The sequence below is a fragment of the Acanthisitta chloris genome, unplaced genomic scaffold (genome assembly GCF_000695815.1).
Source record: "Acanthisitta chloris isolate BGI_N310 unplaced genomic scaffold, ASM69581v1 scaffold4544, whole genome shotgun sequence".
Taxonomy (NCBI): domain Eukaryota; kingdom Metazoa; phylum Chordata; class Aves; order Passeriformes; family Acanthisittidae; genus Acanthisitta; species Acanthisitta chloris.
This window is the reverse complement of record NW_008670838.1, coordinates 24486-41168: the sequence shown is the minus strand read 5'-3', so window position 1 is coordinate 41168 and position 16683 is coordinate 24486. Positions and strand designations below refer to the sequence as shown.

Genomic DNA, 16683 nt, shown 5'->3' with positions numbered 1-16683 from the left:
TGAGGTAAGAACAGTGTGCATAGGTCCAGGGTAAATAAGACTTCATTTGCTGCTTAGAATCATGGAATGGTTTGGGTTGGAAGGGCCTTAAAGCTCATCTCATTCTACCCCCTGCCATGGGCAGGGACACCTTCCACTAGCCCAGATTGCTCTAAGGCCCTTTCCTTCCTCTTGCTTTTATTTATTCTCATGCTCTGTATAGACTTGATCTCATTTATTTACTGGGCAACATCATTTCCTTACTAAGCACTAGAAAATGACCAGGTTTCTGCTAAAGGTTTGACAATGAGCACTTGATTTTGAGTACTCTGAAGCCTGTTTGGTTTGGCTTCAGTGGGAGTTGGATGATACTTCTGTTCATGAATTAGAATCCAAATATTCTGAAAAATGCACATTCCAAGAGTAGTTTGCTGGTAAATTCAGCCATAAATTCGGAGGTAAACTCCTTCCTGCTCTTGGATAATGCCAATGTAGTCATCAATATCTGTGAGCTTACAACACTATTTGCCTTTTCCATGGCTCTTCAGAGGCACAAGAGGCAACACAACCGTGTGCATTCCTAGAGGGACTCTCCCATTTCCCAGCTCCTGTCTGAAGTCCTGGAAATGCCTCTGTGGCACAGGAGTTGTTAATGGAGATGAAATTAATGGTCATTACCTCACCAGCTCTGGAAGCACCACCATGACCTTCTGCTGTAATGGAAACAACATAAGCAACTTTGGCTTTTAATTAAACTTGCATTAAGTGAGCAAACCCAGTTTGTCTCAGAGCTTTAGGTAATGGCATCTTGTGAGGCAGAATAAAAGGAGCTGGGAGAACTTTACCTGGTTTATATCATGGGGAAACTAATGCAGGTCTCCAAGAAATCACAAAGGGGAATGTTAACTGCTGATTCTTGTCTCCTGGCATTCCTGCTGGCACATGGCTCAGTAGGGCTGGACATATCTGTCTGCAGATTGAGTTGAGGGGTGTGAAATGTCCACAAATGCTCAGCTGTTCCTTGCATCCCTAGAACATAACACCCAGGAACATCTGGGAATGCCTGTGCTGAAATAGCTTCTTTCCCTGCCATGTTCACCAGAGGGATGGAAGAATTTAACATGAAAGAATTTAAAATAAAAGGCTTGCTTAGCCCTTAAACTAAATGGGACACAAATTGCCACTCGAAAGAAACAAGCAGGAGTGATTCACATGTATTCCTAGAAAACCAGCATGTCCTTGCCTGGTTTTTACATACTGTCACCACTGTCCTAATGACTAAACACCAATTTTCTGGTGTATGTCATGCTTAAAAAGCTTTTAGAGCTGCTTAGTTGTTAGGTGGTAAATGTTCTTTCCCTTCCCTTAACAGTTTATTCCTAAATCTCCCATTTTCCAAGTACATTATTCATTTCCGTATACCTTTCCATCTAGATGAATTCTTGTCTCCAAAAGCTGAGGGTTAATAGGCTTAAAGTACAGTAATTTATCGCTAGGTAGATGGAAGTTTTACAAGTGGATATATACCAGGTAGAAATGTTGTCATCCCTCATAGATTTGGGGTCCACACCTGAAACCTCAGGAGTATTTAAAGTAAATCGTAGGTTTCTTGCTTGATTTTTGGTGTCAGCAATTAGGATTTGCAACTTGGGGCTGTTCTCTGCTGTAAGGTTGGAAAGAATCAGCCTGTGGCAGGGAAAAGGTATTGGATATTGTAGGAATGGAGTTAACATCAGAGAAATTGGTGATATTGGGAATTGGAAGGAAAAATAAATAAAGTTGGGGTTGTTCAGCCTGGAGAAGGTTGTGTGGAGACCTCATAGCAACCTTCCAGTATCTGAAGGGGTTACAGGGAGGCTGGAGAGGGATTTTCATCAAGAATTGTAGTGACAGGACAAGGAGAATAGCTTCCCACTGCCAGAGGGCAGGGTTGGATTGGATGTTAGGGAGAAATTCCTCCCTATGAGGGTGCTGAGGTACTGGCAAAGATTGGCCAGAGAAGCTGTAGCTGTTCCATCCCTAACAGTGTTCCACATCAGGTTGGATGGGGCTTAGAGCAACCTGGGCTAGTGGAAGGTGTCTCTGGGTGGAACAAGATGGTCTTTAAGGTCCTTCAACCCAAACCATTCCATGATTTTATGAAATCCTGGTTCTTAGTAGGGCGTTAAGCCACAGGACATGTTACCTTCAGTACTGAGCTCTGACGTAACACGTTGGCTGTGAAAATGATGTGGGTGGAGAGGAAGGATGAGAACATGTTTCAAGAGAAGTTGTTTACTTTGCCAGCATTTTCCTTTGCTTCCTCTACTACTACAACAAATATTTCTTTACTCTTCTTCCCTTCCTTCTAATCTGGAAGTGACCTTATTTAGTAAATGACAACACTTTATTTCCATGGAAGTGCTCGTGATTTCACACATTCAGGATCTGGCGCAGGCGAACAGATGGACTGAGGAGAAGAAACATGAGTGCAATAATACTTGTGCTGCTGAGAGAGACCTTTTGCAAACAGGAACTGATGACTCTGCCTGCAGGATCTGTGTGCTTAGAGGGGAGGGAATTGGTGCTTTTTAGTGTATTCTCCTGAGCTTTGACTGTCAGCCGATCCCGCCTTGATTCCCAGCTTGGGAGACAGGATGGGATTGATGCCTTGTGTCATTTGAGGATCACTGCACAAGAGGTCCTGGTTCTTGTGTTCTATATGTTGCTTTGCTTGTGATTGACTTGTGATTTGTAGAGTCTTGTTGACATACCCACCAAACTTGGGTTCACATCAAGACTGGATTTGTGCTTGTGTAGCTCTGGGGGAAAAACTCATGTTTGTGTCAAAATCATGGAATGGTTTGTATTGGAAGGGACCTTAATGATCTTCTCATTCTAGTTCCCTGCCAAAAATCTCCTGTTTGGGATTTTTCTAGTTGGTGCTTCTTTGGATACTCTTTGACAGAAGTAAATTCCTCCCCTTGTTTTGCTTAAATAGTTAGATGTTACTTAAATTTTATGTCCCCTCTGTAAAGAACCAGACAGGAAAACAGTGCTGTTGCCCAGACAAGCTGTGTCTACCCCATCCCTGGGAGTGTTCCAGGCCAGGTTGGATGGGGCTTGGAGCCACCTGGGCCAGTGGGAGGTGTCCATACCCATGGCAGGGAATGAAACGAATTTTAAGGCCCTTCCAACCCAAACCATTCCAGGATTCTCTTCTATGAAAGAATGAAGCTGAGAACAGTTTAAACAGTGGAATTCTGTGTATTAATTTACTTCTTTTGGGGTTATTTAGAGAGAGTTGGATTCTTGTGTTTAATGTAGTCTTCACAAACTGCATCTGTTGAAAAATGCCAGAGCAAAGCCCAATCATGAAACCTGGATGAAGTGCTTGGACAGCTGTAAGGGGAATGAAAGCATCTAGAGTTGTTCATGGATTGACTCTAAGAAGTAAATTTGGAATGAAATCTCATTTATGGATTGCAGATAGTGGGATTTGGAAGAAGTTTGAGGGATGACACTGCCCCAAACCTCTGTGAACAGCGTCCCTTGGACTTCCCTTCAGGATTTGGTGGAATTGTGGCTCTGATCCATATGGTACATGTGTTATTTTGTGCCACACAAGTAGAAGAGACTCATAGCTCCTTGGGGTGACCTCATGGCTCTCTACAACTCTGACAGTGGTTGGGGAGAGGTGGGGGATGTCTCTCCTGCCATGGCTGCAGGGACAGGACTAGAGGGAATGGCCTTGAGCTGAGTCAAGGCAGAGTCAGATTGGATGTTAGAAGAAATGTTTTCCCTGTTAGGGTGTTGAGGCACTGGAATATGTTGCTAAGGAAGGTGGTGGAGTCACCATCCCTGGAGGTGTTTAAGAGGCATCTGGATCTGGTGCTGGAGGATATGGTTTAGGGGTTCCAGCAGTGACAGGTTAATGGTTGGACTTGATGATCTTAGAGGTCTCTTCCAACCCTGATGATTCTGTAGTCAGCTTTGGTATTGTTGAGGTGCTTTGTGTTTTCATTTCTAATTCCTTTCTCTCTCATTCTTTTTTGCTGGGAAGTCCCAGGTTGTAATTATGCCAAACAAAGCTTTTGATTAAAGGCAGTTTTATTTCTCAGGTGCACAGAAGTGCTAAGCTAAAAGGTTAATGTTTCATTTGCTTTTTGACTTGTTCTTTTATCTCCCTGGAGTAAAAAAAAAAGCAGAGGACTTGCTGTGCTTCATGACTTCCCTGCCTGAAGTGGATGCATTTCATCAGTGTATGCTGTGGCTGCTATTTTTAACCAACTCAGAGGGACAGCCCTGCTAAAATTACATCATTAATATCCCCAGCTGAAAGGAAATGGCATGAAATATCAGGGCCTTCAAATTTGCTCCCTATTGTGTTTTCCACTTGTGTGGATGAATTATTCCAGGTGGGTCATCCAGGCAGAGGTGCAGTTGGCACACTGTGCTTACACTCAGACTTGGTTTTCTTCTGAACAGGCCTGAGGAAAAGTGTAATAAGTCACATTAATAATAAATCAATAAGTCATAATAGGTCAATAAACTGCCCAAACAACAGGTATGAAATAGGTCTTAGTGGCTTGCTGAGCTCTAAGTTTGTGTTCCTTCCTGTCCCTATTATTAAATAGTTCAGATATTTGCTGGATATCCTACTATTGCAAAAGAAAATGGGGAAGTAGAGCTTTAACCACTATTTTTTAGCTAGAAGTGTGTTTTGTTTCCTTCTGTATTGCCTGGTGAAGAATCTACTGACAAGTGTGGGGATTCAGAGCTTCAGGACTTCGAGGTTTTTGGTGCATGGGGTTTGGTTTTGTTCTGTTTTTTACCTCACTTTCTGAGCATTCTCACTGGCAAATATGAATAAAATCTCCTTTGGTCTCTCCCCTCTTGTATTTGCTTCCTAGCTATGTTACCAAGAGTTGTCTACTAGTTGTGAAGTGTCTCAAAATCAGCTTAAATGCTGAATTAGTACTTTTTTTTCCTGTGTCTTTTGAATTTCTGGTCAAATCTTGTCTGGGATCCAGCATGTAGGAACAATGATTTGTGTACAAAATGGGAACAAGAAAAAGGAACAAGAATATTAAAGGCTGAGAGCAGAGACCTGAAAGTGTACAAGGGCTTTATTGCCACAAAAGGGGATCTCACACGAGTGGCTGTGCAAGAGGATATTTGTTCCTCACTGAACTGAGCTCTTGAATGCATTTGTGGCTCTTGGCAAGACTGTCTGTACTCAAGGCTTTGCCTATTCCAGATGAGTCCCTCAGCCTGGTGTTTTTACATGGAATACTAACAGAATATTGGGCTGTTGCTAACAAGGCTGTAACTCCTTAGAAAATCAGTGTTGAGCTGCTCGAAAATGCCTTTGCCCTTGCTGCTCCTGCTTGTTTTTGCAGCTTTAGTCATGAGTTTCAGGATGCTGAGACTGTCCTCAAAAATGCAGAAAACACCACGTGCTTGTTTACAGGAGCCACTGAACTCTGCTGGGCTGCAGCAGCTCTTCCAAACTGGAGTAGCTGTGAGGATCATCTGCCTTGGAGGATGAAATCCACATTGCTGCTGGATTTGTGCTGCGGAGTTGGAAACTCTTAACTCCTTTGGGGAGCTGCAGGGTTGGATGTGATCCCAGTGCTGTGGTGGTGTATCTAGCACCAGATTGCCCTTCAAGGCAGGGCACGTTGGCTGAGCAGCTGCTGCTTCTCTCCCGCTCAGGCTCCAGCCATGTCGATATATGGTTACACACTGCAGCCCCAGTCTGTTCTGTGGAAAAAACTCCCCCCTATACCTTTACATATACATTTACATTGATATATGTGACATTCAGGTCATGACATGGTGACTTTTAGCTGGGCAAATCCTCACCAGATGCAATTGGGATTGATTACAACTTCTGCAGTAGCACTGAGGCTTTCTAATGGAGTGACAGTGAGTTAGAATTGTCTAAGTGGTGTTAAATTATCTTTGTTCATTCATTAAATGAATAAATTGTGTGGTGAAGGAAAACTAATGGGTAGTAGCAGCCTTAATTCAGTTCTTTCCTCCAAAAATGTGGTTTGTAGTTAGTTTAAACTGCACCCAAAGGTGGTTTGGTGCATTATTTCCCTGCTGGGTTTAGTATGAGACTTGATTTGTCCATCAGTATTTAGGATATGGCTCAAAACATCAAAGCAAATTCCAAGCTCAGATTCTCAGCTGTGGTGTCCACCTGATTGTGTCCCATTTTTCCTGTCCTTCTTTTCTTTCAGAGGTTTCCAAGCCCAAAATATCTGTCTGTGCAGACCTAAAACTTCCAAGGCTCCATCTAAATCACATTAGTTCCTCTGGTGATGTTTGGGATTTAGTGAAGCCTGAGGTTTCTGGGCTTTGGGACACAAAAACTGTCATTAGGGAAAGTTTTCCATGGGAAACTGCCTTTGCATGGGTAGTTTTGCAGGTGAGTGTTCAGATTAGAACTAATCACCTTGGGCTTCTGAGGGCTCAGGGAATTGTGTGCCAGAGCCAGTCCTTTCTAGGGAAGCAGCAGCCTTTTCTGGGATGAGTGAACCTCCTCTTAAGAATGAGAAACAAAGCCAATATTTTGTTTAAAAACAGACTAAAAATAGTAAATAAAATAAGCACTTGATCAGATAAAACTAGACTAAATATACAACTGCATCTTTCTTACCCAGTAAGTAAAGGGGTTTATACACAAAGTTGGACATCTCTTGATTGCAGCGATATTTTTGCCAGGTAAAGTAGCCACAAGCAGTTGCTTGTTTTAACTGCCTGTACAAGGAGGTATGGGAGTGGTTCCTGGAGCTGCTTTTTACCCTCAGAGTTTGGCTTTTTGGTCCCTTTGGCAGGAATATTTCTCTAAAGAAGCTGTTCATTCATCCCAGTGTCTGTTCCAGCTAACTGGGAGAAGGAAGCTGAGTCACTGGCATGGATTTGGAGCATCCACAGCTGCATTCATAACTTACACATGCTCTTCTGTTGTATGCAGATAGCTGATTTGCTGCAGTTCCATGCAGAATTAGCAGCTTGGGGGGTTAGGCACTAAATAGATTGTTGCATCGATTTCAGGATTTAATGTGTACAATCTCCCACCTCCAAGCCATAAAATCTGAGCACCCGTTTCATCTCAATGCAACTAATGGCTCTTAATTTTTTGTAGGATACCTTTAAGCCTTCAGTGTTGTATGTGTTTACCTCAAATCCTGCTTGGAAATGCCAAAGTGTTTCCATGGTGTTCAGAAACAACATTCAGGATTCCTTTTTGGCTGTGTTTTACCTGATATTTTGAAGAGATACATCTTTACTTGGCTATTGCTGCTTGAATGAAGGGATATGTTGCTGAGTTGCCCCTGATGTCAAACCTTTACAGCCTTTTTTGTCTCTCTATCCCAACTCCTTCCCCCCAGAGCATACTCTGTATATTCCAGCAGCAAGTCAATGTTTCAAGGCACAGCACCTGTTCACTGACATGTGCTGGGGCTCAGATTTAGGAGCTCTCACACAAATATATCCAATCCAGCAGCCTTTTCTGCCTAATATGTTCTGTCAAAGCTTTTTCTGGCATCAGAAAAAGGCAACTTGTGAGGCAGTTGTGTGCTCAGTGGCGATGGCAGGAGGGAGCAGTGATGCCAAGTGCTCTTGGCCTCATGGATTTGGGAAGAAAACCCTTCAGAAACAGTGTTTGAAGCTGTGTCTTGAATTTTTTTAATTTTTTTTTTTTTTTTAAAAGCAGCTGAATGGTTCTTCAGGGTTTTACATTTTCCTGTCCAGATGGAAGTTGTCTCCAGCCTTCAGCACAGGCAGATTCTGGGTTAGCTAAGCTGTTGAATCCAGTGAAGTTGCAAAACCCTTGAGGTGGATTTTGTGGTTGGCTAAAGTGCTGACAGTATCCTTCAGAATTACTCAAAAAAAGGTATGACTTCAATTGAAATCTCAAAAGCTAAGATATACAGACTGGTTTTTTTAATATCTGCCTCTTTAGAACAAACAGAAGAAAGTCACTGAGTTGGCAATTAAGTAAGCCAAACTGAGGGAATAGCAAGAACATGCAACTACTCGTGTGGTTGGGGGTGAGTGACACAATCCCAGTGTGGTTTTGCTTCCTGTGTGATGCCAAAAAGTTAGGTGATGGCCCTGAGTTTGTAACAAAGCTGTGTAATGATTTCCTGTGGAACATTGCAGTTCAGAGGCTCCAGTCCTGCTTTTCAATCAAAGCAGGATTGACTTACCACTTCAGCTCGTGTTGTAAGGATGTGTTGGTTTTATATCTTAAGTATTCTCTAAATTGGAAACCCTCTTTACTTACAGAGGAAAATGACACTTTTAAGCATTTCTTTTCTAACAGAAACTCTCATTATCTCTATGAAGCTTTAATTTCCAGACTCCTCCTGTAGAGCCAACAGCCAGCCAGAAGACTTCCTTACCAACTAGTAAAACTCTTCTGTTTGGTTGCAAGTTTTTTCCTAGCTGTAGCTTCCTTTTCCATCAGACATCATGGAAAAACTGTTGTCTGCTCATCCACTTTGAGTTTTAAGTGATACCAGCAGATAACTGGGTGGTAGATCCTGTTTATGAGGCTGTACTGGGTTTAAATGAGTCCAGCACACCTTAAACTTGAATTCTGTCTTATTTTGTCAGCACAAAACCATTTGTCTTCTGAAGAGAAGACAATCAACTTGGCATTGACTTTTAAGGACCACAAACTCTTAAAATTAAGAGAACTAAAGGTCAAAAAGTGAGAATGAAGGGAGCACCAATGTGGTTGGTAACTTCCAGTCAGTTCTTGTGTTCTGTACTGCTACAGATCCTGTTCCATCGGCTTCAGGCACAGGAATGGGAGAGAAGTCAAAGTTCCTTTGTGTCCTCTGCTAAATTTTCCCTCAGTTCCCCTCTAAATGGAAGCTGTGATGGTGATGAGTCCTGTCTCCTGCACTGCTGTCAGCCAGGTGGAATGAGGTCCTGCAGGGTACTTTGCTTACAGGATTGAGTAATCAGAAAATTACTCCATTTGGAGTCTCCAGTGGATGTTTGGCTTCTTTTCCAGAGTGTTTCCATGATTTTTGTGTTGCTGTGGGCATTGCTAAGCTTCGAAGATACTCTTAAGTGTAGATTTCCTGGATGGGTCAGGATTCATGGGGTGATGTGAGAAGAACAAGCAAAGATCTTTTTGTGCTTTCACAGCAACAACATGTTTTGGGTCTCTCTTGGAAGAGGGAGGTAAATGCTCTACAACTTAAGTATTTTTGCATTGAAATATTACTTTTATAAAATTTAAATATTCAGTTTAAGTATTTTTTGCCTTGGAATATTTCTGGGGTTTAATTTAAATATTCAATTTAAGTATTTCTTAGCCAGCAGCAGCTTTATATTTGCATAAAGGTTTTGGGATCACTTAAGTGTCCCAATTATGCCTCTTCATGATGTTTCCTCAATCCATAACCTCTGCATTATGTGGAAAGAGGTTAATGTCTCAATAAATTACTCTCTGTGCCTGGAGAGTTCTGAGATGAGATGTCATTTCTCCTCACTACTAATGGAATAGCAAAAGGTCATTTTCACATGACAACTCAGTGCAGAAAATTGCTTCATCCTTTCCTATATTTGCCTTGTCTAGAAGTAGTAAAATAAGATGATTTTAAAAGAGAAACACTTGTTTCTTTACCTGTTTTCCCTCACTTTTAAGGGAATATTCTAAACACTTCTTGATGCTCTTGAGTGGAGCATTTTCCCCTCTAATATCTACACACAAGCTCATGACTTGTCAATGAAGCTAAATTTGCCTCTGATACCTTTTAAGTGTTTGATACACTTAAGAAATATTTGATGTTCTTTCCCTCCCCAGCAGCAGTTTCTGTACCTACAAGACCTCCTGTTCTCCCATCAGTTGGACTCTGGCCCATCAATATCTTGATGTAGATTAGATATCTCTTGAAAAGAATAGTTTGTGCAGGAGTTAATGTGTCATGAAACAAACCCAAGGTATGTTTTTATTGGTTGTGGAACAGAGCAGAGTTCAAGTTGAATGGTTTCAGTGTCATCCTCTTGGGGTTTGGTGATTCAGAACCCATTGGGTCCAAGTTTGGAAGTTCAAGGGTTTGGGACACTCTTGCAGTGAAATCTCTGAATTCACCTCAGGGACAGATCAACAGTGCCAGAATGACACGTTTATGTCATTTTGTCATTTGTTGGAAGGAGCACTAGTAAATAGACATGAGACTGAGCTGATTTGGAGCCCTGGGACAAAGTCACCATCCCTGGAGGTGTTCAAGACACAACTGAATGTGGCATTCAGTGCTCTGGTATAGTTGACAAGGTGGTGATGGGTCACAGGTTGAACTTGATGATCTTGGAGCTCTTTTCCACCCTCAATGATTCTGTGACAGCACTAACACTAAGTTCTTGGCAGTCTGAAAGATGCTAATCAATACCCAAATCGTTTAGCTCCCTGTTCTCACTAATTGCTCATCTTACAGACTCTGTCCAACCAGTTCTGTGTGTGCTCTGCAAACCTAATGTTTGATTCTGCAGGTTTTCTTCAGTATTCCAGGGAATAACTAATTGGAGTTTTCAGAAGGAGGAGACAGGGAAAGGAAATTAGCTTACTTAATGAGACAACTTAGTCCCTGTGGCAGAAGAGGATCAATGTGTAGGAGGGGGGAAAGAAAGGTGTGTTGTAGGGTTGTTTTTGTTCTCCATCACAGCCTAGATAAAAAGCTTTAGGAAGATTAGGAAAGTGAAAGCAGGAAGCTTTCTGCAAAACAGGCCAAAAATCCTCTTAAGCTGATACTTATAAGCAGATAGAAAACCCAAACTAACAAAAAAAACCCCACATAAAAACTGTAATTTCTTGTGCTTTGTTGCCCTGAATATACTTTGCATTCAGCAAACAAACTGTTCTTTCTGTTTTCCTTTCTCATGAGTGAAAATTAACCACTCTTTAAACCCAGAAGCATTGTTTGTGGTTATGACCTCCTAAAGAACACAAAGGATTTTACTGATGTTTTTTGCGGGTTACAAATAAATTGCAGCATTTCTGCTGGTTCTGATCAAGTACAGTGAACCAAGAACTGTACAGGTTCAACCCAGGCTCAGCACACTCCAGTTTGACCACCTGAGTGATGGAAATTGGGATTTCTGCGCTGTATCCCACACAAAGTGAACCTGCATCCAGGGATTTAATGCAAGGGAAACAACTAGATGAGTCTGGAGTGGTGTCTGTGCTGAAACATTGGTTATTGTGGAAAACACTCTTGATTACCTTGAATTATTTTGCTTTTTCAGGAGGAACACAAACTTCTCAGTATGGATGAGAATGTGTCTATCTAATCCTTTTATCAGTTGTAAAAAGGGAGTTATGAAAAACACAACTTTTAATGGGATACTCTGGTGGATTCTGAAATGATTCTTCTGCTCTTGCCTACATCCACTGCATGCTTTACCCTGACCTTGCCTGGCCAGGAGTGGTGAATCATAAAGGGTTTGAATCAATCTTTTGTTTTATGTAGCTGCTGATGTTTTGGGAAGAGGAGGAGATCCCAGATCCTGCTCTTTTGGAGGGGGAGACAAAAAATCCAGAGGGTTTAATTCCTGGTTGTGAGGAGAAGGAAGGAGTTGTATGTCCTTTCACTGAGCAGATGATAAATGCACTAATATCAGCCAAGTGAGTAAAATAGGAATAGAAATAGGACTAGAATAGGAAAACAGACATGAATAAAATGCATTCAGCCTCCCTGGATCTGTTTTCCATGGATGTTTTGGAAGGGGTGAGGGGAGGCACTGTGTGAAAAGGAGATGATGCCTTAGCTCCTGCCCTGGCTGTGATTCCTGGCTGGGCCTCAGTGCTGAAGTACTTCAAACGCAGGTGTCCATACTTGACAGAATTCTGTGGACAATTAAAAACTCCATGGAAAATACTTCCATTGTGTCTAAAAGCACGCAGATCATAATGATGCTGATTAATAATAGCTTATGGAATGATGCCACAAGCCATGTGGAGCACAGAGGGTGCCACAGCTTCACTAGAGCCTCTCCTGTGGCACTGAGCTCCTGAAACCCCTTAGTGTTTCACATCTCATATGTGGAATCATCCAACTGTTTCACTTACCTGCCTGAATTTCCCAGGTGTAATTAGGGATAAATCTCTGTGGCAGAAAGTCTTCTATGCCCCTTTGCCCTTAGGAAGCTCAGCAGTGAGAAGGCATCTACACCTACACAGCCAAACACTTCTCCTGGAGCATTTTCCAGGGACATTGAGGGCTGAAGGAGCAAACAGAAAGGTGTTCCAGGCTCTGAGTTCTTATGTCATGACCAAGCCCTTGCCAAGCTGCTGGGGTTGGATCCTGCTCCAGGCACACCACCTCTAATGAGTTTCCATTGATGAATTCCAGGCGAAAGCTCAGATTTAAAGTAGCACAAACATATTTGCTCTGCAAATCTCTTGAATTAGAAACTTTAGCTTATTTTATCTCTTGGGTCGGGAAGTTTGAGTTTTGCTGAATTCTCAGCATCCTGAAAAGGCATCAGGATCATGTGTCTTTTAATTCCATACAAAGGTTTTCTGCTCATGGACTCATTAATTGGGGTAATGGATAGTCAGCTCTTTGAGTAGTTTCTCAGGCTTTTGAGAGTAAGAACAGTAAATAAAAATGCCTTTTTTCCCCCCCTTTATCATATTTTAGACAGCAGATTTAATATGTACTTAGTGGATATCACCTTCTTCTGCTCTGAATAAAGTTAAGCTCCATAACAAACTTTATTGCTCTAATAAAACCAGCCAGAAGTTAAACAACACAAAGACTATATGAGAGGCCACATAACGACCATCCTACTTGATAAATTAAACAAGAACTCTAGATGTTATTTTTTAAGCTCTTTTTCACTGTATTAACTAGCTGGAAAAAAATTCCTGGAGCACTTTGTATTCGAGTAGATATTCTCCAGTCAGATGTCTCTGGAAGCAAATTGCAGCACAGTGAACTCTATTTCATGCTCTGAGACAGACCCAATAGTACAAGATTCAGATTGGGATCAGTGCAGAAAGATCTACCTCATGGTTCACTTTCCTAATTGCAATCATTTTCCATGGCTAAATTCCCTGCAGTGGATTTTACTAACTGGGCAAGCTCAGGAGTTGAGCATGGAAAGGTCATGGAACTGTGTGCACCACAAAGTCCCTGAGTACCTACAGAGTGAAACAGGAATAGCTTTACTTTATATCCACAGTTCATCCAATTTTGCTTGAATTACTGGAGAGGAAGAATGAATGACTAGAAGAGATTTGAATCCTGTGGGAATGCCAAATGATAGGAGCAGTTTCAGAGAAGTGGTGCTGGATTCGCTATAAACAACAAATGTTGTGTAACACTTGGTCTGTTTCTCAAAACCAGATGTTGCAGCAGTTGCCACGGAGCTTTCTGCAAGGTATTTGCTCATCCTTCAGCTGTTTCAGCAACATCCTCTTCTCAAAATCCACTTCACAGCTTCTAATTCTGTAGTACTTCTAATTCTGATCACTATTCAGTGTATTTCAACTGTGGTCACAATGAAGGAGGCCCTGAATTCTCTTAAATAAGTAGATTTTTCTTACAATGAATGTTCAGATCTTCATGGCACCACAGATTGTCTACATGTGGCTCATCAGTATCTGCAGTGCAGATTTCTTCCTGGGGTGCTCAGCATGAGGTATAAAATCATTTCAGAAGGCTGAGAGGAACCCATTGAAATCTTTTAAGAGGAACAAATCTCTCCAAAAAGCAGAATCTGCAGGAGAAAGTAGTAAGTAGTGAACTGCCATTATTCAGCCATTAGGCTGAGGGGTTTCTGCAGTTGGGAATTCCTTGGAGGAGGAACAGTTGAGGTGATCAGAAGAGGAATGTTAATTCTGTAGATGTCAAGACAGACACAAACACCTGGAGATTTGTTTAGAACTTGGTCTTAAAGTGTTGACCATGAATAAATAAGACTCAAAGAAAAGATCTGTAAGCAGCCAAGACCTGGGTGGTGACAGGTTTAAACAAACAGGACCTACTGTCCTCCCCTGAGACCTCATCTGCAGACTCCAACCTGGAAACCCCCAACATAAGGACAGGGAGCTGTTGGAGTGAGAAAGCCACAGAGATGCTCCAAGGGCTGAAGTACATCTGCCATGGACACAGACTGGGAGAGCTGGGGGTGTTCAGCCTGGAGAGGAGAAGGCTCCAGGGAGACCTTAGAGCCCTTTCCAGTGCCTGAAAGCGCTCCAAGAGAGCTGCACAGGGACTTGGGACAAGGCATGGAGGGACAGGACACAGGGAATGGCTTCCCACTGACAGAGGGCAGGGTTAGATCAGATATTGGGAAGGAATTCCTCCCTGTGAGGGTGCTGAGGCACTGGCACAGGTTGCCCAGAGGAGCTGTGGTTGCTCCATCCCTGGGAATGTTCCAGGCCAGGTTGGATGGAACTTGCAGCAACCTGGGCTAGTGGAAGGTGTCCCTGCCCATGGCAGGGGGTGGAACAAGATGATCTTTGAGTTCCTTCGAATGCAAACTGCCTGTGATTCTCTGAGAATGCAATAAAGATGTTTAAATGGTCACAATAAAACCTTCAGGCCTGGGTTGTTTGGGAGGAGAGGGAAACGAAATTCCAGAAGGGCAGGAGGAGGGTCCCTTTGGGTGGAGTCTCACTGGGGAACAGGGTGATGTGACGTGGGTCAAGCAGGTTCCCTGTTGCAATGGTTGTGGCTGTGACTTTTGCACTGCAGAGTTTTGTCATGCAGTGAGGAGGAAGTTCCATGTGATAAACATCCATTTGGGTCTCACAGGTAACAGAGACTATAAACAGCCTTGGAAACAGGTAAACAAGTGGTGATTTCTCAGGAATGAGGTGACAGGGCTCTGGACTTGGCTTGTTAAGTGTGAAGGTACAGTGCACATGGGATGTGTCCTTCAGGCACCTGTCAGTCACAGGCAAAATTCTAGTGACTTTTGTTTGATTACCTCTGTATTTTTAAGTCAATGTAAACTGGCTTTTTGCCAGCAAAATTCCAGATGTTTATCCCCATGTGTGCAGTAAAAAGGCAGGAGAAATCGATAAGAGAATTAGGGAGTCAGTAAAATAATATCACAGTATGTTAAGGGGTTGGAATGGAGCTTAGAGATCATACATTCCCAACACCTCCAACAACACCATGTTGCTCAAGGCTTTAGCCAACCTGGCTTTGAACACTGCCAGGGTTGGGGCAGCCACAGCCTCCCCGGGCACCCTGTGCCAGTGTTGTGTTGTCTTCCTAAAGGAATTCCTGATCTGGGTGTATTGGGAAGTGAGAGTCTCCAAGATATCTCAGGTGTCTTTATAGACTGAGTATCACACATAGGGATGGAGGCAGTGACCTGCCATTCCATCCTTTCCACCCTCAGGTCCTGTTTTTACTTACAGCGTACTCAAATCACAGTAATTAAGGCTGAAATGCTCAGTGAAACTGCAGCAGGGAGGAGTCAGGATGTCAGCACAGCAGTAAACCCACACTGAAAACATGGAGGCCTCTTCCTCCTCTGCGTTCCCCTCGGAGGGATGGGGTTTGCCTCTTGATGTTATGAAGATAATTCCATGTGTGTGTGTAGTATCCTGTGATTACACTGATGATGGTGTGCTAAGGCCATGAGGAAACCAAGAACTTTGCATGGAGTTATTATTTGGGTTGAAAGTGGTTGAACCGAAGGGCAGAAGTGAAAGCAGCACAGTGTGGCACCAACATTCCCACCTGAAGGAGGAAGCCCCAGCTGGGCACCTGGAGCACCACCACAGGGCATTGGATGCTCTCAGAGCAAGTCCTGGCACTACCCAAGAGTCATCACTTCTGCCTGCATTTAAGAATATCCTCCTCATTCTTCTTTTCCCTTTGTTTTTCAATAGTGAGTGTGGAAAAAGTGGAATTGAAGGGACTGGCACACAAGAAGAATGAAAGAAATGTTGAATATTCCTTTGAGGTAAGTTTGGTTTTCTTTTCCTATGAAAATCATAATAATACTTAAGGAGGAGTTAAGGAAAGCCTCAACCTTGGTTGTTATATTCTGGAAACTGAGCTAGCAGAACTCCTTTGGGATAGATGGGAGTTTTTACTCAAGGATTTCAGTCGTAAATGGCTGTGGGTGAACATTGTGGATGATGCAGAGATTGTCCAGGAGGTGAGGAATGGCAACAAACCTCTCACTTTAACGCAGCAAGTTATGGCAAAATATGTATTTAGTGGGGAATCTAATGCCCCACTTACAGAATGGTTGTCCATATCCATTTCTTTTCTGGAATGCAGGAGGTAGACAGAGTTGAAGTGTTAATCAGGACTAAGGAGAATGAAGACTCTCAGGATGTGGGAGAAGGCAGGATGGGAGCCTGAGACATATGGTTTGGATGTTAGGGGTTCCAAAAGGGTTGTTGGAGAGTACAGAAAAGCATTGGGAATCATTCAAGGCTTGAGGAAAAGGCCACACAGGGAGAGACTCGAGGAACTTGGAGGTGACTTTCAGTATCATGTCAAAGCATTTGAAAAGGGAGTAAGAATACAGTGAAGGGGATGTGAATCCAGCAGAAAAGGCATAACAGGAACTGTTGTCTGAAGATAATTCTAAGTGGAAGTGAGAGCAGTGTCTGTGGAATGAGTGTGGTTAGCCACACACCGTGAGGAGAAGTGGCTTCCCCTGCTTTGACGTAGCCTGTGGAGCTTCAGACGTGGCGCCCAATTTCCATGGAGG

The 16683-nt window shown here is 42.8% G+C and overlaps 1 protein-coding gene across 1 annotated transcript in view; it reads left to right on the top strand.

Moving 5' to 3' along the window:
* ZCCHC14 (zinc finger, CCHC domain containing 14) overlaps positions 1-16683 on the top strand; it is a 50176-nt gene that overhangs the window by 21844 nt on the left and 11649 nt on the right. The window contains 1 exon segment of the mRNA XM_009073823.1: positions 15848-15921. Coding sequence (XP_009072071.1) covers positions 15848-15921 — 74 coding nt within the window.